At 56.2% G+C, this 22642-nt stretch overlaps 9 protein-coding genes across 9 annotated transcripts; 6 read left to right on the top strand and 3 right to left on the bottom strand.

Moving 5' to 3' along the window:
* Positions 1-487: 487 nt before the first annotated feature.
* PHYSODRAFT_557468 (hypothetical protein) lies at positions 488-1757 on the top strand. Its single transcript, XM_009525816.1, has 2 exons — positions 488-616; positions 715-1757. The coding sequence occupies exons 1-2, from the start codon at positions 494-496 to the stop codon at positions 1540-1542; spliced, it is 951 nt and encodes a 316-aa protein (XP_009524111.1). The 5' UTR covers positions 488-493; the 3' UTR covers positions 1543-1757.
* A 598-nt stretch (positions 1758-2355) lies between these two features.
* PHYSODRAFT_491233 (hypothetical protein) lies at positions 2356-3387 on the top strand (the record flags this gene model as incomplete). Its single annotated transcript, XM_009525815.1, has 1 exon — positions 2356-3387. The coding sequence occupies one exon, from the start codon at positions 2356-2358 to the stop codon at positions 3385-3387; it is 1032 nt and encodes a 343-aa protein (XP_009524110.1).
* A 2262-nt stretch (positions 3388-5649) lies between these two features.
* PHYSODRAFT_557466 (hypothetical protein) lies at positions 5650-6427 on the top strand (the record flags this gene model as incomplete). The annotated part of the gene is made up of 2 exons (XM_009525814.1): positions 5650-6164; positions 6239-6427. Exons 1-2 carry the CDS (start codon positions 5685-5687, stop codon positions 6425-6427), a joined length of 669 nt encoding a protein of 222 aa, XP_009524109.1. The 5' UTR covers positions 5650-5684.
* Positions 6428-6538: 111 nt separating this feature from the next.
* On the bottom strand, positions 6539-7363 carry PHYSODRAFT_495614 (hypothetical protein; the record flags this gene model as incomplete). The annotated part of the gene is made up of 1 exon (XM_009525813.1): positions 6539-7363. A coding segment is annotated over one exon (825 nt), but the record flags the coding sequence as incomplete, so codon positions are not given.
* A 250-nt stretch (positions 7364-7613) lies between these two features.
* On the bottom strand, positions 7614-9786 carry PHYSODRAFT_491598 (hypothetical protein; the record flags this gene model as incomplete). Its single annotated transcript, XM_009525812.1, has 3 exons — positions 7614-7707; positions 7780-8486; positions 8566-9786. 3 exons carry the CDS (start codon positions 9784-9786, stop codon positions 7614-7616), a joined length of 2022 nt encoding a protein of 673 aa, XP_009524107.1.
* A 329-nt stretch (positions 9787-10115) lies between these two features.
* Positions 10116-11691, top strand: PHYSODRAFT_492537 (hypothetical protein; the record flags this gene model as incomplete). Its single annotated transcript, XM_009525811.1, has 8 exons — positions 10116-10204; positions 10280-10335; positions 10428-10507; positions 10582-10680; positions 10754-10842; positions 10913-11026; positions 11094-11164; positions 11249-11691. The coding sequence occupies 8 exons, from the start codon at positions 10116-10118 to the stop codon at positions 11689-11691; spliced, it is 1041 nt and encodes a 346-aa protein (XP_009524106.1).
* A 105-nt stretch (positions 11692-11796) lies between these two features.
* PHYSODRAFT_557458 (hypothetical protein) lies at positions 11797-12857 on the top strand (the record flags this gene model as incomplete). The annotated part of the gene is made up of 3 exons (XM_009525810.1): positions 11797-12385; positions 12508-12697; positions 12792-12857. The coding sequence occupies exons 1-3, from the start codon at positions 11802-11804 to the stop codon at positions 12855-12857; spliced, it is 840 nt and encodes a 279-aa protein (XP_009524105.1). The 5' UTR covers positions 11797-11801.
* A 639-nt stretch (positions 12858-13496) lies between these two features.
* Positions 13497-15888, bottom strand: PHYSODRAFT_313611 (hypothetical protein; the record flags this gene model as incomplete). The annotated part of the gene is made up of 5 exons (XM_009525809.1): positions 13497-13511; positions 14259-14342; positions 15292-15397; positions 15618-15784; positions 15850-15888. 5 exons carry the CDS (start codon positions 15886-15888, stop codon positions 13497-13499), a joined length of 411 nt encoding a protein of 136 aa, XP_009524104.1.
* Positions 15889-16812: 924 nt separating this feature from the next.
* PHYSODRAFT_350735 (hypothetical protein) lies at positions 16813-22193 on the top strand (the record flags this gene model as incomplete). Its single annotated transcript, XM_009525808.1, has 2 exons — positions 16813-16854; positions 16986-22193. 2 exons carry the CDS (start codon positions 16813-16815, stop codon positions 22101-22103), a joined length of 5160 nt encoding a protein of 1719 aa, XP_009524103.1. The 3' UTR covers positions 22104-22193.
* Positions 22194-22642: the final 449 nt, after the last annotated feature.

Below are 22642 nucleotides of genomic sequence, written 5' to 3'. Positions count from 1 at the left end.
AGTCGCTGCGCAGCGCCCAAGAAAGTGTCAATAGCGAGCAGTAGAAGGCGCCCAGCAGCAGTAAACAAGTACACGAACAAGATGAAGCAAAACTGAAGTTTGAAGTTTCAGTCTGAAGTTGCTTGAAGCGCAACACAAGGGTACGCCACCGGCCTTTTATGAGACCAAAACTTGGCCAATCGCAGCAAAGTTCAAGTTACAGCACGCATAAACTTTACTCCTACAATAACCTATGACCTCTCAGATATATTCTGCGTGTTGGCTCTGATTCGATGTACAGATAACTCTACAGTTTATAACCTTCATAACTACAAGTAGTAAAGTAACCGAGTGGTGTTAAACGGAGATAATCCAGGTGAAAACCGTCCCTCGTACTTAACGTATCTGCGGCCAACGTCGGGTGGAGCTGCGCCTCAGCGCAGACCCCCCCACTCGCAATTCGGACTCGCTCCCCGCCAGCTCAGCTTCGCTCGTTCGCTCGCACCCGATCGCCATGTTCGCCCGCACGCCCGTCAAGACGATGGCCGCCCAGGCCTCGCGCAGCATGTCTGCGTCCGCCAAGGTGTGGATCAACAAGGACACCAAGGTCATCTGCCAGGGCTTCACCGGCAAGCAGGTACGGCAAAAGATCCCATTCCGAGCAAGATCCCGTATCCGACACTGATTCCGGCGGTGTTTAATTTGCCTTTTTGACTATGCAACGCACGCGCACAGGGCACGTTCCACTCGCAGCAGGCCATCGAGTACGGCACCAACATGGTGGGCGGCGTGACCCCCAAGAAGGGCGGCTCCACGCACCTGGGCCTGCCCGTGTTCAACACGGTGGCCGAGGCCAAGCAGGAGACGGGCGCCGACGCCTCCGTCATCTACGTGCCGCCGCCGTTCTGCGCCGCGTCCATCATCGAGGCCATCGAGGCCGAGATCCCCCTCGTCGTGGCCATCACGGAGGGCATCCCGCAGCAGGACATGGTCAAGGTCAAGTGGCACCTGCGCAACCAGAACAAGACGCGCCTCATTGGCCCCAACTGCCCCGGCATCATCAAGCCCGGTGAGTGCAAGATGGGCATCATGCCCGGCTACATCCACCAGAAGGGCAAGATCGGCATCGTGTCCCGCTCGGGCACCCTGACCTACGAGGCTGTGGCCCAGACCACGGCCCTGGGCCTCGGCCAGTCCACGGTCATCGGCATTGGCGGCGACCCGTTCAACGGCACCAACTTCATCGACTGCCTCGAGCGCTTCACCAACGACCCCGAGACCGAGGGCATCATCATGGTGGGCGAGATCGGCGGATCCGCCGAGGAGGAGGCGGCCGAGTGGCTCATGGCCCACGGCGACCCCAACAAACCCGTGGTGAGCTTCATCGCCGGCACGACGGCTCCCCCCGGACGCCGTATGGGCCACGCTGGCGCCATTGTTTCGGGCGGCAAGGGTACGGCTGCCGGCAAGTTCGCCGCTCTGGAGGCCGCTGGCGTCGCTGTCACGCGATCGCCCGCTCGTCTGGGTGCGACGCTGTTCGAGGAGATGAAGAAGCGGGCTTAAAGCACCAGTAGCCTGGTTCATTAACGGAAGGAGAGCGCGAGGATCTAACTGCAGCGGCCACGGACAGGAGATTGGACATGGCGAGGCTTCCAGCCACTTGGTAGCTGGATACGAAAGGTCGAGTTGTCTGCTCGCTGTGCGTCGCTGGTAGCGGCACTCGCTCCTCCTCTGATTTAGTCACGTTAAACTACAAGAAAACAAGAGCTTGAAACACTCGGTCGGTATGATACCTGTAGAGATCTTGCATTGAATCGCAGCTATAACGTCAGAGCTGGACGTCCTGGTACATCCACTTGTCGTTCTGGAGCTGCTGCGCCTTGCTGCGCAGCCTCGTGAGCGTCTCCTCCAGCAGCGCTGCACGGGGAAAAGAAAGCATCGTTTAGCCCGCCGATCACGACCGCATTGCATCTGCAGGTATTGCGGCTGAGACGCCGCCGGTTCCCACCGTTGTTCAGGTCCTGGACCGCCTCGCGCTTGGCCTTGCGCTTCTTCTCGAGCAGCAGCAAGTCCTGCGAGACTGCAGCTACAGCGTCAATAGCATCTATAGGTTGTCTGTCTATTGTCTACATGCACGCACTGCTGTTGTTGGCAGGGAGCGCGGACGCACTCGGAGACGCCGTGCTCCATCGCGCGCCATTGCGACCGCTCGCGTTGCTGCTGCTCATGGGCTCGCTTTTGTGCAGTGTATCTCGTTCACTTGCTCTTTGTATGCAAGTTCCATGTGGTCCACATTAAACACGATTTTCATTTGAAAATTGTCAGTCCGCAAAAGTCCGGAAAAGCCAGCGCGTATAGTTAAGTGTAGCCATCTCGATGAGTAGCGACTCCGACGCCGTGGACGCCGGGAGTCTGCCGACGGCGGTGGATGTCATCACGACGGAGCAGCCTCTGCCTCTAGACAGCGACCTGACGCCGCACACACTTCCACACACGCACACGCCGCGGGCCTCGACGACGAAGCGCAAGCGCGTGGTGCTGTCGATCCACGACAAGCAGCAGGTGCTGCAGCGCCTCGAGGCCGGCGAGCAGCCCATGGCCATCGCGCGGGACTTTGGCATCAGCCGCCAGCAGGTGTCGGACATCAAGAAGAACAAGGAGCGCATCGTGGCCTTCTGCCTGGACGCCAAGCACATGTCGACGCTCAAGCGCAAGACGCTCAAGGCCACGTCCGAGTACCACCCGGGCGTGGAGCAGGAGCTCTACCGCTGGATCATCCGCCAGCGCCGCCTCGGGCGCGACGTCACGGCCGAGAGCCTGTCCGCCAAGACCACGGACCTCTTCGTGCAGTACTCGGCGGACCACGACTCGCACATGGCGGTCAAGGCCATCACCACGTGGCTGCGGCACTTCAAGAAGGCCCACGGCATCAAGGCGCTGACGGAGGAGGAGCTCATGCAGCTGCCCGAGCAGTTCGTGCCTGCGATGGAGATGACGCGCCCGACTCACTCGACTCCAGCGTCCGAGGCGGTGGTTTTCACGGCGAATAACGGTGCGGGACCGGTGACTCCGCCAGCGGGGAATTACTTTACCAACTCGGTGAGTCACGCGTTGAGTCACTTGAATGCTGATGGGGAGAATCTGAATTCAGTCACGACGCTGACGTCAGCTGCAGCTACGACTGCAGCGGCGATGGAGGAGAACCAGTACATACACGATATCGGAGCGGAGGGAAGTGAACAGAACGTTGGAGTTGCCACAGCGTCACTGCAAGCCACGGCGAACACGGTTCAACAGCTCAACGCGCAACTTGCCAGGTTTGAACGGGATATGGCGATCAAGCTGGACTATTTAGATGAACGAGTGGCGAAGTTATGCTTCCTGGTTCTCCCCACACGATTAAGTTAGCTCGAGCTGAAGGAAGACAGTGTTTCAGGGCAAGATACAAGGAGGTCTCAACCTCAGAAATGCTGGCGAATTCGTTTTTCAAGCGAGTACATGGCAAGCTTCGGGTGATATTGGTCACCTTGTAATCGATGTATAGCCCGGCCGAAAGTGCGGGGCGCTGTGTCTAGTTGGAAAAGCAGCAGCTCTACTTGAATCAAGGAAATGCTGGTTGATATATTGATGTCGAAGTACAACAAACCAACACCAAGCGTGTATCCTACTGGACTTTGGCTGCGTCGTGGCCGAAAGAGGTGGGCGACTTGGCCAGGTTGACGACGTGGCTAGCTGCTGCTCGTTTCCTAGCCAGGTGGGCCTCCTTGATCGAGTCACTAGCCGAAGGAGCCTCATTGTCGCTAAAGGTAAAGTTGTTGCTGTTGTTGCTCTTGGATGCAGCGACGCGGGCATCAACCGCAGGTCGAGTCTGAGGCATGAAGCCCAGTTCGTCCAGTGGGAGGCCATACTCGCTCATCTTGAGCTGCATGGCCGTTGCAAGATCTTGCTGTAGCTTTGTAACGTGAGTCATTTCCGCCTCAAGCTCACGCAGATCTTCAGCCTTGTTGGCCATAATGTCCTCGAGCCGTCCCTTTACGCGATCTACTATCGCAGGATCCAGCTTGGCGTGGAGCAGCACCTCGTTCAGTTCGGCATCCTTTTGCTCAAGCTGCAACGTCAACGCCCCCATCTTCTTCTCAAGGAGCAAGTTCTTCAGACCGGTCTTCTGCTGGACGTCGTAAATGCTACTATGGAATTCCGTCGTGAGCTCCTCCAATTCGCGAGCCACTTGTGCTGCACGCTGCTGGAGCACTTCGAACTCCCACGAGAGTGTAGCGTACTCCTGCTCCAGAACAAGAAGCTGAGCTTTCGCGGTTCGTAACTCCACCTTTTCTTCTTGATACACACGGATGTTCTTCCGGAGCTTCTCGACATCTAGTAGAGCGCGCTTCAAAGGCTCCGACATGCGCTTGTTCTCTTGGGAAATCTCAAACATGAGCTTCTCGTCCTGTGCCTCCTTCTTCTTCATCTCGCTCACCTCCTCCTTGAGAGACTTGATCAGGTCCAGATTGTTGTGTGTGATGTCGTTGTAGTAGTTCTTGATCTCACCGAAAGCCTTCTCGTGGGCGGTCATAAGCTGCGCGATGTGTAAATTTTTGCGCTCCTCGATCTTCTGCGTATCCTGCTTACGACGTGCTTCGAGATCGTCGCGAAAAGCCTTGCGCTTCCGCTCATATTTCTGCTGGAGCTCCTTTGCATGACGCTCAAACTCTTGCCGCAAGACGGTGATACGCCGATCTTGTTCCTGCTTCAGAGACTTGAGATAGTCCTGGTGCGAAAGCTCGATCTCCTTCAAGTCGAACTTTAGCCGTCGTTTATCCGTCTTCAGCTCACGCTCATTGCCCCGATAGTCGTCTTGAGACAGCTTCAGCGTCTGCTCCATCTCTAAACAAACCGGCACTCAATACGTCAATTTACTGCATCTTCGTTCACAGGTTAGCAATAAAGTTGCACCTTTCTTCAACTTCGTGATCTCGTTCTGATGCTCGTACAACAAATGCTTGACCCGCTGCTTGTAGACCTGTTTCAGTAAAATAAATATTAGCGGAATGTTTTCTCTATGGCACTTTTGAGGCAAAGCGTCGCGTACGCACCTTGATTTCGACCTGGTGCTTCTCCTCCAAGTCCTGTCGTTCTCGTTCTTTATTGCGCAGCTCCGCCTTGCGGTCCTCAAAGTTCTTCTTCTCCACGATCCAGAAGTAGTTGATCTTCTCTCGCTGCTGCTGGAACTCGTTGAACGCCTGCTCCTCCTTGCGCGTGAGCTCCAGCAGCGCCTTGGCCTGCTTGACCAGCTCCAAGCGCTCCGCCTCGATCTCGCGCTCGGCGTCATTCACATCGGCGGATCCTTTCTTGCCGGCAGCCCCGCCCTTGCCCTTCTTCTCTTTCTTGCCTTTGCCCTTCTTCGGTCCCATGTCGCTCGCTATCTACAGTCAGGCAGGCAGTTGGCTAGGTCGACAGTACGCACACACAAGTCTCATCTAGCGTCGTGTCCGTTCGTAAAAAATCGGAATGGGAGTTTTTACGGACGTAAAAATAACAAAATGGACACTTAGTGGACGCTGGTGGACATCCAACTTCAACTTAGAGTGTTGGTCCTATACACATTAGTATACACCGCGCAAAATCGCGAAACGACGTGTAGGAAGATGACATGGATCCCGCTGCTTTGGGCGCTCTTGGGTGTGCTGTCGACCGTCGATGCGTGCATGCTGGATGGCGCCGACACGGGCGTGTGCACGGAGCCGATGGACTTCGACCTGCTGTTACCGTTCTGCAAGGCCGTCGTGCCCTACACGGCGTGTCTGCCGCGGTACCAGGCGCTGTGGTACAACCACTCGGCGCTCACCAAGGACCGGTTCGTGGAGCAAATGTTCAACAAGCTCGTGATCCAGCGCAAGATCTACGAGACCAACACCACGATGGCAGACGACGACACGGACGAGTGGGGCGGACCTCGCTCCATTACGCCGCGGTTCACGGACAACCCGGACTGCGAGAACGCCTTCCGCAACTACTTCTGCTGGCTCAACTTCCCGCGCTGCGACTCGGAAGGACGCAGTCTGCTCATGTGCCGCAGCGTGTGCGAGAACTTCATGACGTCCTGCCAGTACTCGAGTGATCTGTGGCGGTGTGGGGACCCCAAGTATGTGAACGCTCGCTCGGCCGAAATCAGCACCACTTGGATTGTACGTCCGCTATGGGTTGCGCTGCTGGTGGTGTTTGTAGTTGCTGACCAGGGCTCTCTATCTCGTACTCGCAGGATCAAAAGCTGGTCTACTATCGAGCGCCGTACCCCGGATCCCCCTTTAAAGACAACGTTGCGGACCCCGACACGAACAAACCAGTGGTGGTGTGCACGCCCAGCCTCGAAAACACTGCGAGGTCTAGCTGTGGAGCATCCCAAGTCGTACTGGGCTTCGCTGCAGCTTTGTGGCTCCTTTCATATTGATAACACCAGAAGCAACGCGCAATGCCACTGGAATAACAGTTCTTCGGGTTTATCAACATGCAGCTAGCACTTGCAGCGTGGTTTTCCAGTGGTAGGAGGGAGATCTAGCGACTACGATGACTTTGTAGCTACGACGAAAAAGCGCTTGAAATTGAAGATCGTGCGTCCGTCGCTTTGCTTGGGGTACGCAGCAGCGATCAGCTCGCGGTATTTTCCCTCGAAGTTCGAGGCTGCGGAGGACGGATCTCCCAAAGCCTCCATGAATGGACGAAGTCCCGTGGAGCTTGTGAAGTCGGCCACAGGATTGTCGCCCTCGAGCACTTGAGTATACACCGTCGCCCACATGTCCAGCTCCACGTCCTTGTCAATGCTCTTGAACAGCTCATAGTAGAAGCTCGGGTCACGCTCACACGTGACCCAGCGCACATCAGCGACACGATCCCAAAGACCCACTTGCTTTGCCGCTTCGGCCATCAGTTGGTGGCTTGGTTGCAGACGGCTATCCGGCATTTGGAACGCAATCGTTCCTCCAGGCTTCAGGAACGAGAACAGCCGAGGCATGAGCTGCTTGTAGCGATCAGAGCTCACCCAGTGGAGCGCTGCATTGGAAAAGATCAAGTCGACAGGTTTGTCCGGATGGAAGCTCTCGAAGTCGGCTTGAATGTACGTACACTGCTCACTCTTCACTTCCCCATTGGTGCTGTGCTCCTGCTTCGCGCGCTCCAGCATTGAGGCTGACGAGTCCACAAATGTCACGTGCACCTCTTGCCAGCGCCTGAAGAAGGAGGGGGCCATGTTTCCCGTCCCAGCGCCAAGATCCATGATCTCCACTGCATCTTCGCACTCCGCAGCTAAGGCTGGCACGCGCTCGAGCAGCTCCAGCGCCAGCCGCAGTCGGACTCGCTCGAACTTGAGGTACTTCTGGGGCTGCCACGTAACGTGGCCCACGTTTGCGCCGCACGGTGAGCCATCTTCGCGGGAACCTTGCTCGATCTCTTGGTTGACGGTGAAGGAATGATACACAAGGCGTCCCTGTGCAAATGCAAATATAGGGGAGGGGCAGGATCCGTGGCAAATCAATCGGTGAGAATAAGAAGCGAGCTCATCGCTGCTGGTTCGATTACTTCTCACGACACGCTCTGCTTCTGCTCCTTCAGTAAATACACACCACACCTTCTACCAGCTTTTACTCGATCGTGAAACCTGTTACTTCCATTTGAATCACGAGGGATAATGCGATGCGCAGGTCCTTCTCGGCCTCGTACCGGGGCAGGTCGATGCTGAAATAGGCAGAAACACACGTCAGAGAGCTGTTCGTCGATAGCTACGATCTCTAACTAGACCAAACTTACCGGTTGAAACAGGTGTGCGCTCGCGGATACAGACACTCGTCTACGCTGACGCACTGGATCGCGAACGGACAGATGCGCCCGTCGTTCATGGTCAGCGCCTTGAACCCTTGTACAGGCACCCGAGCCGAGCCAGTCGTGAACTGCAGCAGGCGTGCCTTCTGCTCGTTGGTGAATTCATTCACAATATTCCAGAACCAGGTGATGGCGCGCTCATCGCGCTCTCCCACATAAATAGTGTGAGTTCTCCAGTCCAGCACGTCGATGTCCGGGATGCCACAGATCAAGAGTTCCAGCTCCTGGTGATCGAAGACAGAGAGCAGTTCTTTGGGAATAATAGAAAAGAGGCCTTGCATCAGTGAGCCAAGCTGCTGCGATATGCTGGTTGCCACGATCCACCTGAAGCGCAGGTTAATGTACTCCATCTTGTTTTCTTCCGTGACGGGGATATTGGACCCATTCGGTACCAAGTCCACGACCTTGGACGTCTGGTCAACATTGACAGTGAAGTCCAGGGCAAGTGACTCCACACCCGTGTTGTCTCGCAACCACTTCAGATTCTTGTACAGATCGTTATCCACGAACTCCAGGTCCGAAAACGTAATAGGAATACCAAGAATGTGTTTGCATACTGGGAGCGCCAAGTGTGCATCGATCAAAATGCCTTCGAAGAGCGCTCTGCCGATGAAACGACCAATGGCTTGATAATACTGATCACAAAATAACAAAACACAACCAACAAGTAAGTAAGCGATATCCTCTCCGTAGCAACAGCCCAATAAATCGTACCATCAAATGATCCACGCTAGCTTCCGCCGATGCAGGGTTGATCATAAGGCCGTCCCCGTTGCCGCTCCTGTAAAATAGTCCTGTCGTGTCATCGAACACCTCCTTCGTCATAAGCGTGAACCACTCGCGCACCAGTCCACCTGCGTCCACACCGGGTTCATTCGCAAACTTGATTCTGAGCGACTGGTGTAGCTGATCCGGCGTCGCCCACAACAATTGCTCGCACGAGTTGTGCAGGAGGTTGTCACGTTCGATCTCGAGCAGCAAGTGTCCGTACTCCCACGGCACCTCCATCGCCGCTGTGTGCTGCACGAACCACGCGTGCTTCTGCTGAAAAGGCAGCGACCCGACCTGTTCCAATTCGTCCTGCGAGAACTCCGAGCTGTCCGAGCAGCGTGTCGCCAGCGCTCCCTCCGCTGTCTCCAGCGACAACCTGCCCGTCGGATTCTTAGGCGACACCACAATTCTCGACACAATCCCCACCGAATTCACACTTCCTGTAGATAAAATGGAGTCGCGCAACGATGTCGACGACTGACTACGCAGGCCGTCGAGCGTGCGCAGACTCTTGAGCACCTTGCGGTCCATGTAGTGCTTCTTGCGCACCCAGATGAGCTCCCCGTCGTCGTTCCTTTCGCGCGACCACTCGTGACGTCGGCGCGCCGACTGCTGCCGCAGGTTGAGCGCGCTGAGCTTGCGCTTGAAGAACTCCCTATTGATCTTGGCTCCGGACTTGGACCTGCCGGGCCTCGGGGGCGTCGCTCTGCTGTTCACGGCGCTGCGGGAGAGCGGGTTCTCCTTGTCCTCCATATACAGCACGTACTTGGCGCTGGAGGAGGCCGAGGACGGCGCGATGCCGCCGAGTTCCGCGGAGTTGGCGTCGTCCTTCTTGTCCAGCAGCTTGAAGGCGCGGTCCGTGCCGCAGAGCATGCAGGTCGTGTGCGCGTCGTAGCTCTTGAAGCCGCAGACGTCGCAGTCCCAGAGGTTGTTCATGTCCTGGTCGCTGGCGATCACGTCCTGCCGCAGCATGGTCTCGGGCAGCGCCTGCTGCCGCAGGAAGTTGGCCTCCATCTTGTGCTTGAAGAAGATGTTGTAGATGAGGCACGTGAGCATCATGGCGCCGATCACGAAGTAGAACATGAAGTTGTAGCTGTCCGACGAGTCCGCCAGGCGCCGCCGCGCCGGCTCGGACGCCGCCGCCTCCTGTCCGCAGAGCAGCATGAAGGCGATTACGGCGGCAATGGGCAAAGCGCTGCCACCTCTTCGCGCGCGCATCTTAAGTCGCTGGAGACGCCGCGTTAGTCCAAGTCGCCACGCCACTCGACACCGCTGACTTGAGTGCGCAGACGGACGGACGGACGGCGGAAGACTGCGCAGGGTCTGGTTCCGTTGCTGCCTTCTGCCTGTCCGCTGCGCTCGGGGTTGGGGAGCCGGTTTACTGATGCTGACCACTGTGTACCAATTAATTGGTACGGTGGGTACCGATTATACGGTACGCAAAGCGTCGACGCACACGTTACTTACGGTACTGCCCGCGGATCGATCGGATCATGAAGGGGAAGCTGGGCGCGCTGGCCGCGTCGGCGGCGCAGGTGCTGGCGCCCAACAGTCTGCAGTTCAACGAGCACGAGTTCCAGCGGTGAGGGGGCGGGTGTGTGGGTGCTGATTATTGAGAGAGTGGAGAGGAATGCTGACCAGGTGACGGCCGACGCAGATCGCCCAAGGAGGCGCAGGATGCGGCGCGGGAGGCGGCCAAGCTCGTCAAGCCAGGTGCGGCATTGGCATTGGCATTGCAATGTGGACATATCATTTTATTCTTTTTTGTGGAAGTCTAATTATTGTGCTAATGCGTGCTGCTTTAGGCGACCTGATCTTCATCACTACGAGCGGCCTGGTCTACTCGGTGGGGAGGTATCTGACTGAGAACGCGTACGACCACGTGGTGAGCTGGAGCAGAGAGTGAGTTGTTGGGTAGAGCGAAAACTTATGCGTTTGCTGTGATATCGGTACGGGCAGGTGGTCGTGCTGGACGAGAGCACTGTGCTTCATGTTGGGATGCCATCTGCCAAGTTGATGCCGCTCGAACGGCTCCTTTTGCCTCAGCGGCAGCCTGTGGTGCGTTCTGGAGGAAGAAAGATCGAGTGGAAGCTGTGCGTATCTAACTGCTGCTGGGTGTTTACTCTTGCAGGTGCTGCGCGTGCCGATGCCTGAGTCAGAGCTGCAGCTGTTCCTGCGTTGCGCTCGCCAGTTGATCGGCTGCAAGTATGATATTGCAAGGTACAGTGACGCGGACTCCTAAGCGGCTATTTATCGAGAGGATCTAACGCAAGTGACTGCAATTTTCCAGGGCGTACCAATTGATGCTGCGGTTGGCATTGAAGCGGATGATTGGGTCAACACCATTGCCGAGATTGCCACTTGACGTAAAGAGCAACGCCTGGATCTGCAGCGACTCCATCATGTGCGCGCTTCGTTGCCAGCAGAATAGTTCTGTTGATGAAAATTAACCGTACTTGTTTCGTGGATAGCGTACTGCTTGCAGGGTGCTGTACGGCGTTCCGTGAGGCGCTGGCCAAGGCAAGGCAGGAGACTGAATTAGGTTCGTTTGACGCAACCATTGCCCCTGCTTGGCTTCGTTCTGGGCTCTAACTTGCTATCACGTCTGTCCACCCTATCTCACCAGACATCTTCACGCTCGGCAGCGCTTCCATGACGGATTTTCAACGGATCCGTCGCATCCAGCCGGACATTATTTCGCGCGTACCGTTGCCCGTTGTAAACTACACGCTGGCTCCGCGTAAGCGCTCGTGGAGAGCGTACATCCCAGAGGTGGTGCGGTTCGCGCAGAGCGTGCAGGACGGCACGTTGAAGTGGCCTCTGCTGGCGCCCGAGATCTTCCCCAAGGTGCACGAGGTCGCGGCCGCCATTCCTCCAACCTCTTGGACCGTGAAGCGCAAGATCCAAGTGCTAGGCTACGTGATCGTATTTCTCATGATGCTTCGAAGAGGGCTCACTGTCCGGCGAGTGCTGCTGCGTGCCGTTGAAGTGCTCATGCTGCGGTACGTCGCGCAGCACGTCATGCTGCACTTACAGTCGTCCTCCGCTTTTGGCACCGCTAAACTATAGAAAACTCCCGCTTTTGTCGTACATCGACCTATTGTACGCGCGTTTTGATCATTGATCAGGGCTACATTCCGGGTATCGCCACTCCGTGTCGACACTACGGCAAATCGAGCATGACCCGAGAGGCACAAGCAGCGCAGGCGGCCGGCGCAATCCCCTCCGGCGGGTTGTGCCTGCTGGTGATCGACCAGCAGGTCGACTTCCACCCGGGCGGCTCACTGGCGATCCCCACGGCCAACGAGGACGCGGCGCGCATCGCGGCGTTCATCTCCAAGCACGCGCGGCTGCTGAGCCAGCTCGTGCTCACGCTGGACTCGCACCAGCGCTACCACATCGCGCACGGCGTCTTCTGGGAGAACGCGGAGGGACAGTCGCCCGAGCCCTTCACGCTCATCACGGCCAAGGACGTGGCCGCCGGCGTCTGGCGGCCGCGCGACCCGAGTCTCAAGAGCTACGTGCTGGCGTACACGACGGCGCTGGAGGCCAGCGGCAAGTTCACGCTCTGCATCTGGCCCGAGCACTGCCTCATCGGCTCGCCCGGACACAACATCGTGCCCAATGTGCACGCCGCGGCGGTGGAGTGGACCAAGCTCTCTCTCAAGCCCGTGCAGTACGTCATGAAGGGCAGCAACTCGTTCACGGAGCACTACTCGGCGCTCAAGGCCGAGTTCGAGCTGCCGTACGATCCGGCGACAAGGTTCGTTCAGTGCATTACCGCGCCGATTGTATCGACGATACACCAAAGCATAGCATAAGATGGGTCGTGAGGTTGTACGGAGCTGAGGCTGACGTGTTGCTTTGACTGTTGGCTTGCTGCAGCTTGAACCAAGCGCTGGTGGACTCCCTCAAGCTCGCCGACAAGGTCATCGTCTGCGGCGAGGCCATCTCGCACTGCGTCAACTGCACGGTGCGCGACCTGGTGGCCGCCTGGCCCGAGGAGCGGCGCCAGGACTTGGTGATCCTGACGGACTGCGCGTCCCCCGTTCCGGGCTTTGAAAAGGCCGGCGAGGTAACGAATGACGTCTGCTTTTGCTGATCCGGGGAGCTATTTAACTGACGCTCATAAATGTTGTATCTCGCTCTCTCTTCGTCCGTTGCTGTAGGAGTTCTTGCGCGATATGGCCGCTGAAGGACTCACCCTCACCACGTCGGCGGAGTTCGCTGCGTAGAACGCGCGATTTCTGAAGTTGCAGGTCGAAAGGATCCGCTCGCCGATCAGCAGGTCTCAACGTAAATAGCGTTCACCAATTCACTCCACTTCCAATAGTGTACTTCCATCCAACACGACCAAAAAGAATACATACACACTCGCACTAAAACTTACTACTGCCTCAGCCGAGCGCGATTCGCTGGTCAACTCTGCAACCTGCAACATGACATACATACGTGGCAAGGCTACGGGCGGTTTTAAGCGCGCTTGAACAGCTTCAACACAAGATCGGTTTCAGGGTTTCAGGACTCGCTACGCATCGCATGGCAGGAGAAGCACTACCAGTGCATGCAGCTGCGGTATGTCCATCGCGCTCTATGTATTCTGTTAGACACCAGCACGTCGAAAACGCACGCGTGGCGGACGTCGCACGGTTCGTATAGTTCCATACAAACGACTCGTATGATAGTACTATAGGGGAAATTTTGGGCATTAGTGATTCTGACACTAATAACATTTAACCACCATCAATGATACTATTACTATTCCTCGGAAGGTTAATAAAATTGATATCACTGATAGTATCGCTGATAATCTAAGGCTGTAGTAGACAGATTTCGTCTCTTGTGGTGAACCGGATTTGCCTGTGCCACAGGCGTTAAAAGTCGTCATGCTTTGAATCTCTGCCCTCCTGCTCAATATTGGTTTACGCCATATCCACACTGTGTTGAGTATATCATTTGGCCTTTGCATGCTCATCATCGCTGTATTTGAAATGGTCGCATCATCGTCAATCTGCTTAGTGGCTGCTTTGTTTTGCTGGAAATTCCATACAGCAACTGCTCTCTGCGTGTTCTAGGGACTTTATAATAAAAAATCTAGACGTTTGGCAAACATGCAGCACCTATTATCTCCATCTATTCAACAATAGGCGGTTACCACTGTGTAGGTATTGGCAAATTGCGGAGTAAAACGAACTCTACAAGCTTTATGCAGCCGGCCGAGAACTATTTGACCGGCAGATCGGCTAGTCTAATCGTACATTTTTTTCGTTTGAGGCTTGATATTGTAAGCGTCTGGTGGGTAAATCTTGATACGCTGTGTTAATTTACTTATTAGCACTTATTAGCACAGCGTACGGATACCTTGTAGGCAATTTGGTACCCAAAAAAGAATACAACAGAAATGTAGACAAGTCGTATTTGATAGTACCAGTACCATCACGGCAAATATGAGGAGAGGGTAATAAGGAGACAAATGAAGTACTTACTGACAGCCAGTTTCATGATTTGAAGTGGGTCTATCCATCTTCCTAAAAGTTACCTGTACAGTGAATTTATGAGAGGTGTGCAAGAAATATGTGGCGTGAAATGTGTGTTTATTAAAGTGAAATGTCAGCATCTTCGCTGTCAGATTCTGCGTCGGAGAAGCTGAGCTCGTCGTCCGATGAAATATTGCTAACAAAACTGCCTATCAATCGCAGCTCACGCTCGCTAACAGTGTCCTTATTACACAATCTCATAGTACGGTACTACAAATACTACAATTCTACCGCTGTTAAGAACGGCCCTCAAACGGCCGCTACAAGTGCTGACTGTGCTCGAAGACTTTTGAGTATCTGTTAAAGGGTACAATAAATTCTCGTGGTTCAAAACTGTGTGGGCGTGGCATGGAGGAACGATAGAGAGCGCGCGACTGCTCTGCTCTTAGGAGACTCCGACGGGGGATACTACCCGCCGTATGTGGTGCTAAAATCCAAGCGGTCAACTGTGGAGGGTGGGGAACTGGCAAACTGCGAAAAGCGTCGTGGGTTTGGTATCTAAGTGTGGGACGAAGCGCAGCCGATCACGGCTGACCATGATATCGAGCTCTACGCTAATCTTACAGCCTGGTGGAACGGACATATCCATCTAGTGTGGCTTAAAGCCATGTTTGGCACCCGACAACCGCCATGGCAACCGGCAATCCTGCTAATTGACGGCTTTTCGGGCCCGTGGACCCTGGTTGGTAAGGTATACGCTGTATCTTTCGACGTGCATCTACTTCGAGTTCCTTCGTCGTGTACGTCGACTTGCCAGCGGGCGGATATCACCTGGAACAGGCTATTCAACCCCTATCTACGCAGTGAACGGGTGAATACCCTACGGCAGCGACTCCGGGAGCACACAGGGCCTACTCACGCAATAAAATTGAAGCCCCCTCCCAAACTACCGTGTACCAATAGGTATGCTTAAGCTGGGCGAATGTTTCGGCGTCAACAATCAAGAACGGCTTTCGGAAAGCGCACATTTTAGCACTGATTCGTGCGCGCGAGGCCCCGAGCCTAGCCTGATGCAGCTACAAGATGACCTACTAAACAAATACTCTTGTAAAATACAACAGCAATTATTAGTGTGAGTGCAATTTAAAAAAATATAGAGAGGCAATTTATCTGTTAGGTCGGCGTTAAAAACTTTTTGAACGTGAAGTTCCAGCATTTTTTTGCTGGACTTCAATACCAAAGTTGCTGCGGACTCGTTTGCTGCGGCTGGGGTGACTTGCCCCTGACGTGTCCGCGCGCTAATACGGAGACGGTGCCGACGTAAAAACCCGTTGCGCTGGTACCACGAGCCCTCAAACGCTTCGATACCTAAAAACATTTGCAACCTCAGCTCCTTTTAGACGCAGCATCGTAGCGCTGACTGGAACTCCTTCTTCACGCAGCAAATTGACCCACTCCACAATAGCAGCCTCTGCCTCGCGAGGAAGGATGGTAGCAACACCGGGCTCCCTCACATACTTCATCACAGCAACAGCCGGAGTTTTGCAGCGCTCCTCATATACATGTAGTGTTACATGGATTCGCCACTCGTAGAGTAGTTTGAGCCGCTGCTCCTTGGCATCACCGCTCAGACTTGGATAGACAGGACACAGCGCCTTTTTCACGTCCTTGCAGCTGATAAGGTGCTAAGCAACTTCTAGCTTGTGCTGATTCGAGATGCTGCTGCAAGTGTGCTTGGCCTTCTTTCTACCGCCCCCGTAATACGGGGTCCCCCTTGATGCTGCGGCATCGCCGCGAGTCATAGAATAAAAAATGAAGGAGAACTGAACCTGCCAGTAGGCACATTAATTGCGGTCCCACGGTTTTTAGAGCTATGTTATTGGCTGAAGGACTTGTCAGTAATGACTGAACGTCAGTAAGCACTAAGGATTACGGTAAGCATGTAGCGTGTAGCGTGTACAGTAGTAGTTGTAGTAGTATTGTGAGTTCTACTCTAATTTTCCGAGCGGGGCGGATTGAATCGACCGTGGCAAACCGCCGGCGAATCGCCAAAGCACTTGGGTTGACTATGGTCGCCCGGCTATGCCCCCTTGACTCCCTACTAAGTACGGATTGGGCTTGACATGCGGGCACAGAACCATATGTTTGTTGGCCGGCGATTCGGCAAATGACTTGATGTTTGTATGGGTCGGTTGGACAGGGGCAAAACCGACCCGATTCGGCAAATTTGGCCGGAATTCACAATATGTAGGCCTCCACAGATGTCGCGCTCAGCAAAAGGAATCGTGATTCACACGACTTCTGCTGGTGTCAGTTTTCTCTCTTACACCAGCGGTGTGTTGGAAAATGAAAAACAAGCATCTGCGAATCCGACAAAAGCGCGGAGGCGTCTGAAATATATTAGTATTGTTATCACTTTTATCAATAGTAGTATAGCTGATAATAGTACTAACATAAACATGTGATGTTATGATCGGCTACTACAGCTTTTAAGCGCGCTTGAAGCGTAAGATTTGGGCGAAAAAAACTCGCCCCCTTTTGAAGGGGCGAAGCAGGCGGCCGCAGTCGTGAAACGGAAAGGATCCGAGCCGAGTGAGAGAGCGCGCAACCGAGCGGCCTTCCCCCTCCGCCAGTCCGACAAGACACAGCAGACACAGACCACACCATTCATAAGCAGAGGCACAGCGCGCGGACGTAGAGAGAGGCAACAAACATGGCGCAAGATCTCCCCATTACCTTCGGGGAAGTGCTCAACGTACGTGGCATATAACTTCCCCCCTCCAATGTTGGATACTGCGATCCTCCAGTCCACCAGATCAACGAGGCGAAATACTAGGAAACGCAGGTAACTAACCCTGTATACTGCTGCTACTACTGCTGCTGCAGCTGAGCACCCTGGGCGTGAACCTGGACTACGTCAAGTTCGGCACGACGACCATGGAGTCGGACAAGTTCGTGTGCGTGTGCGAGCAGGTGAACGGCCAGGCCAGCGTGGTGATCGTGGACCTGGCGGCGGGCAACACGGTGCAGCGCCGCCCCATCAACGCCGAGGCGGCCATCATGAACCCCGTGAGCAAGGTCATCGCCCTGCGCGCCGAGAACCAGCTGCAGATCTTCAACATGGAGCTGCGCGCCAAGATGAAGAGCCACCTGATGAACGAGGCCGTGGTCTTCTGGCGCTGGATCTCGGTCAACACGATCGCGCTCGTCACGGCCTCAGCCGTCTTCCACTGGAGCATCGAGGGCGACTCGCCCCCGGCCAAGATCTTTGACCGCCACGCCAACCTGGGCGCCGGCACGCAGATTATCAGCTACGAGGCGTCGGCCGACAACCAGTGGATGCTGCTCGTGGGCATCTCGCAGGGCGACGGAGGCCGCATCGTCGGCAACATGCAGCTCTACTCGATGGACAAGAAGGTGAGCCAGGTGCTGCAGGGCCACGCCGGCGCCTTCGCGCAGATGAAGCCGCCCGGACGGACAGACGACGCGCAGGTGCTCGTGTTCGCCGGCACCAAGGGCGATGGCCAGCCCATGCAGCTCTTCATCATGGAGGTGGGACGCGACCGCGACGCCCCCGGCGGCGTCTTCCGCCTCCCGCCGGCGCAGATCCCGTTCGCCGCCGACGCACAGGCGGATTTCCCCGTGTCGATGCTCGTGAGCCCCGGCGACGACATCGTCTACATGATCACCAAGATGGGATACCTCTTCCTGTTCGACACGCACTCGGGCAAGCCCGTGTACCGCGCGCGCGTGTCCCAGGACACGACGTTCGTGACCTGCCTCGAGTCCAAGTCCAAGGGCATGCTTGGCATCACGCGCCGCGGCCAGCTCCTGCACTTCGCCATCAACAAGACCAAGCTCGTGCCGTACGTGGTGAACACGCTGCGCGACTCGCAGATGGCTCTGGCTCTGGCTACGCGTCTGGACCTGCCGGGCGCCGAGGAGCTTTACTTCACGGAGTTCAACCGTCTCGTTAGCGTTAATGACATTCAGGGCGCTGCTCGCCTTGCGGCCGCGTCGCCTCAGGGTGCGCTCCGCACGCCCCAGACGATCCAGCGCTTCCAGCAGATGCCTGCCCAGCCTGGTCAGCCGCAGCCGATCCTGCAGTACTTCAGTGTCCTGCTTGAGAAGGGCACGCTGAACAAGATGGAGTCCATTGAGCTCGCCCGCCCCGTGCTGATGCAGGGCCGTGGCCAGCTGCTGCAGAAGTGGCTGTCTGAGGACAAGCTCGAGTGCTCGGAGGAGCTCGGTGACCTGGTTGCTCAGTCCGACACCACGATGGCTCTGTCGGTGTACCTGCGTGCTGAGGTGCCCGAGAAGGTGATCAACTGCTTCGTGCAGCGCGGCGAGTTCGACAAGATCGTGGCGTACGCCGTTCAGACCAACTACCGCTGCGACTACACCTTCATGCTGCAGAACCTGGTGCGCGCCAACCCGCAGGGTGCTCTGGACTTTGCTCAGAAGCTGGCCGTCGCGGAGAATGGTCCTCTGGTGGACGTCAACGCTGTGGTCGACATTTTCATGCAGGTGAACCGCATTCAGGAGACGACGGCCTTCCTGCTGGAGGCGCTGAAGAACAACCGTCCTGAGGAGGGCTACCTGCAGACGCGCCTGCTGGAAATTAATCTGCTGGGTGGCTCGCCGCAGGTGGCGGATGCTATTCTGTCGAACAACATGTTCACGCACTACGACCGCCCGCGCATTGCTGCTCTTTGCGAGAAGGCTGGCCTGTTCCAGCGTGCCCTTGAGCACTACACGGAGCTGGCGGACCTGAAGCGTGTGATTGTTAACACGCAGGCGATCAACCACGAGTTTATCGTGACGTTCTTCGGTACGCTGACGAGCGAGATCTCGATGGAGCTGATCAACGCCCTCATGGCGCACAACATGCGCCAGAACCTGCAGATTGTCGTGCAGGTGGCTACCAAGTACGCCGAGCAGCTCGGCGGCAAGGAGCTGGTGGAGGTGTTTGAAAAGTTCAAATCGTTCGACGGTCTGTACTTCTTCCTCGGCTCCATCGTGAACTTCTCGCAGGACCCGGACCTTCACTTCAAGTACATTGAGGCTGCCACGAAGATGGGTCAGTTCAAGGAGGTGGAGCGTGTGTGCCGCGACTCCTCTGTGTACGACCCCGTGAAGGTGAAGGAATTCCTGAAGGAGTCGAAGCTGCAGGACCCGCGCCCGCTCATTCACGTGTGCGACCGCTACGACTTCGTGGAGGAGCTGACGCAGTACCTGTACTCGAACAACCTGATGAAGTACATCGACGTGTACGTGACGAAGGTCAGCCCCCAGAAGGCTCCTGTTGTCATCGGCAAGCTGCTGGACCTCGACTGCAACGAAGACTACATCAAGAACCTGCTGAACCAGGTGGCGCAGTGCCCTGTGGACGACCTGTGCGAGCAGGTAGAGAAGCGCAACCGTCTTCGTCTGCTGCAGCCGTGGCTGGAGACCCGCGTTGCTCAGGGTAACACCGAGACGGCGACGCACAACGCCATCGGTAAGATCTACATCACCCTGAACAAGGACCCGCAGCAGTTCCTGATCAACAACCAGTTCTACGACTCGGAGGTTGTTGGTAAGTTCTGCGAGAAGCTGGACCCGGCTCTGGCCTACCTGGCTTACCGTCGTGCCGGTGGCGCGTGCGACGATGACCTCATCCGCGTGACTACGGAGAACGGCCTGTTCAAGGACCTGGCCCGCTACCTGGTAGAGCGTCAGGACGTCGACCTGTGGGGCAAGGTGCTCACGAAGCAGGAGGAAGGCGAGGCGGAGTCTCCCAGCCGTCGCGCTCTGATTGACCAGGTTGTGCAGACTGCTCTTCCTGAGACGACGAACCCGGATGAGGTGTCGACCACCGTGCGTGCGTTCATGAACGCCGAGCTGCCGAACGAGCTGATCGAGCTGCTAGAGCGCATCGTGCTGCAGGGCACGGACTTCTCTACGAACAAGAACCTGCAGAACCTGCTGATTCTGACGGCTATCAAGGCTGGCAAGGAGAAGGTCATGGACTACGTGAACCGTCTGGACAACTTCGACGGTCCCGAGATTGCTCGCATTGCTGTGGGTGAGCAGTACCAGCTCTACGAGGAGGGTTTCGTCATCTACAAGAAGACGAACCACAACGTGGATGCTATCGGTGTGCTGCTCGACTACATCAAGGACAACGAGCGTGCCTACGAATTTGCCGACCGTTGCAACGAGTCGGAGGTGTGGTCTCGTCTGGCCAAGGCCCAGCTGGACCAGGGCAAGGTGCACGACTCGCTGTCTGCTTTCATCAAGGCCAACGACGCCAGCTCGTACGTTGACGTGATTGCCGCGGCTGAGCGTATCGACAACTACAACGAGCTGATCCCGTACCTGAAGATGGCGCGCAACACGGTGAAGGAGCAGTACCTTGACACGTCGCTGATTTACGCCTACGCTAAGACGGAGAAGTACGGAGACCTTGAGGAGTTCATCTCATCGCCGAACGTGGCGCAGATCCAGAACATTGGTGAGCGCTGCTACGATGAAGGCATGTACAACGCTGCAAAGCTGTTGTTCCAGAACATCAACAACAACGCTAAGCTCGCCATTTGCTACGTGCGTCTGGGCAAGTTCCGCGAGGCCGTGGACGCCGCTACCAAGGCCAACTCGGTTGGCACGTGGAAGGAGGTCAACTACGCCTGTGTTGATGTGAACGAGTTCCGTCTCGCTGGTCTGTGTGGTCTGCACATTATCGTGCACCCGGACCACCTCGAGGAGCTGATTCTGCACTACGAGAAGCGTGGCCACTCCACGGAGCTGCTGAAGCTGATGGAGCAGGGTCTTGGTCTGGAGGGTGCTCACGCCGGTATCTTCACGGAGCTGGCCATCCTGTACTCGAAGTACCTGCCGTCGAAGCTCATGGAGCACATCAAGATCTTCCACTCGCGCATGAACGTGTCGAAGATTCTGCGTGCTTGTGAGAAGGGCCTGCACTGGGACCACGCCGTGTACCTGTACAAGGAAGACGGCCAGTTCGACAATGCTGTCCGTACCATGGTCGACCACCCCGTGGCGTTCTCGCACGACCTTTTCCTGGACTGCATCCAGAAGGTCCGCAACCAAGAGATTCACTACAAGGCGATCAACTTCTACCTGGAGCAACACCCGCTTGAGCTGACGCGTCTCCTGCAAGTGCTGACCCCCAACCTGGACCACGCTCGCGTTGTCCACCAGCTGCGCAAGTCGAAGAACCTGCCGCTTGTGGTGGAGTACCTGAAGGACGTGCAGAAGGAGAACCTGTCGGCTGTGAACGAGGCGCTGAACGAGATCCTGGTCGACGACGAGGACTACCAGGCCCTCCGCGACTCTGTGGACGCGTACGAGAACTTTGACCAGATCTCGCTGGCTCAGAAGCTCGAGAAGCACGAGCTGCTTGAGTTCCGCCGTATTGCTGCCTACCTGTACCGTAAGAACAAGCGCTACCCGCAGTCCGTGAAGCTGTCGAAGGCCGACAAGATGTACAAGGACTGCATCGACTGCGCCAGCGACTCCGAGGACCCGGAGCTTGCCGAGGACATCCTTCGATTCTTCGTGTCTGTGCACGACAAGGAGTGCTTCTGCGCCACCCTGTTCACGTGCTACAAGCTGATCAAGCCTGATGTTGCTCTGGAGCTCGCGTGGCGCCACGGCTACACTGACTTCGTCATGCCCTACATGATCCAGTTCGTCAAGAACCTGAGCGACAAGGTGAAGGTCTTGGACGAGCGCACGCAGGTGACGCAGGAGCCCGAGACGGACGCGCAGACGCTCGACCCGGCCTACGGCATGGGTGGCATGCAGCCGATGCTTGCCATCGCCCCCACCGCTTACAACGACCCCTCGGCAGGGTACGGCATGGGCATGAACCCCAACATGGGCATGGGCATGGGAATGCAGCCGAACATGGGCATGGGCGGCATGCAGCAGAACCCGTACGCTAGCAGTCAGAGCAGCATGGGCAGCAACCCGTACGGCAACAGTGGTTACCAGTATTAAGTGAGCACGGCTTCTGGCTGACTCGCTGAGGTCATCGTGCTGCTAGCTACCCCGACGCATCGAGCGCTACGCTTTGTCGAAGACGAAGACAGAAGAAAGGGAAGCAAGACCTCATACAGTGCTGTTCTTAGTTTGATGGGATGGGCGACCGCTTCGCTGCCAACCTCGATACCGTTTTTGAGCGGTTGCAGCGGCGCGTGCGGCCTCAGCGCGCCTAGAAACGGGTTGGTTAAGATGAGATTTGTCGCGTGCTTAGGCTAAGACATCTAGATATGTTTTCATTTTCGTCACGCGTGGCGTTCCTCTTTACGTTGATCTCTGTAGTCATCGCTCTTGATGCGAAGCCTCAGACGATGTTCCACTTGCCACGGATGTTTGCTTGGTTCTGGAGCGACCACGTGACTGAGAGCGCTGCTCTCGACGACGCGTCTCCATCCTTGCCTTCATCACCTCGGACCACGGCTCGTTGCTTCATCAGCACGTACGCCACATCGAACGGCGCTCGCCCAGCGGCAGCTAACAGCAAGCTCCGGTCGACG

The sequence above is a fragment of the Phytophthora sojae genome, assembly GCF_000149755.1.
Source record: "Phytophthora sojae unplaced genomic scaffold PHYSOscaffold_3, whole genome shotgun sequence".
Classification (NCBI taxonomy): Eukaryota; Oomycota; class Peronosporomycetes; order Peronosporales; family Peronosporaceae; genus Phytophthora; species Phytophthora sojae.
This window is presented reverse-complemented; position numbering and strand designations above follow the sequence as displayed.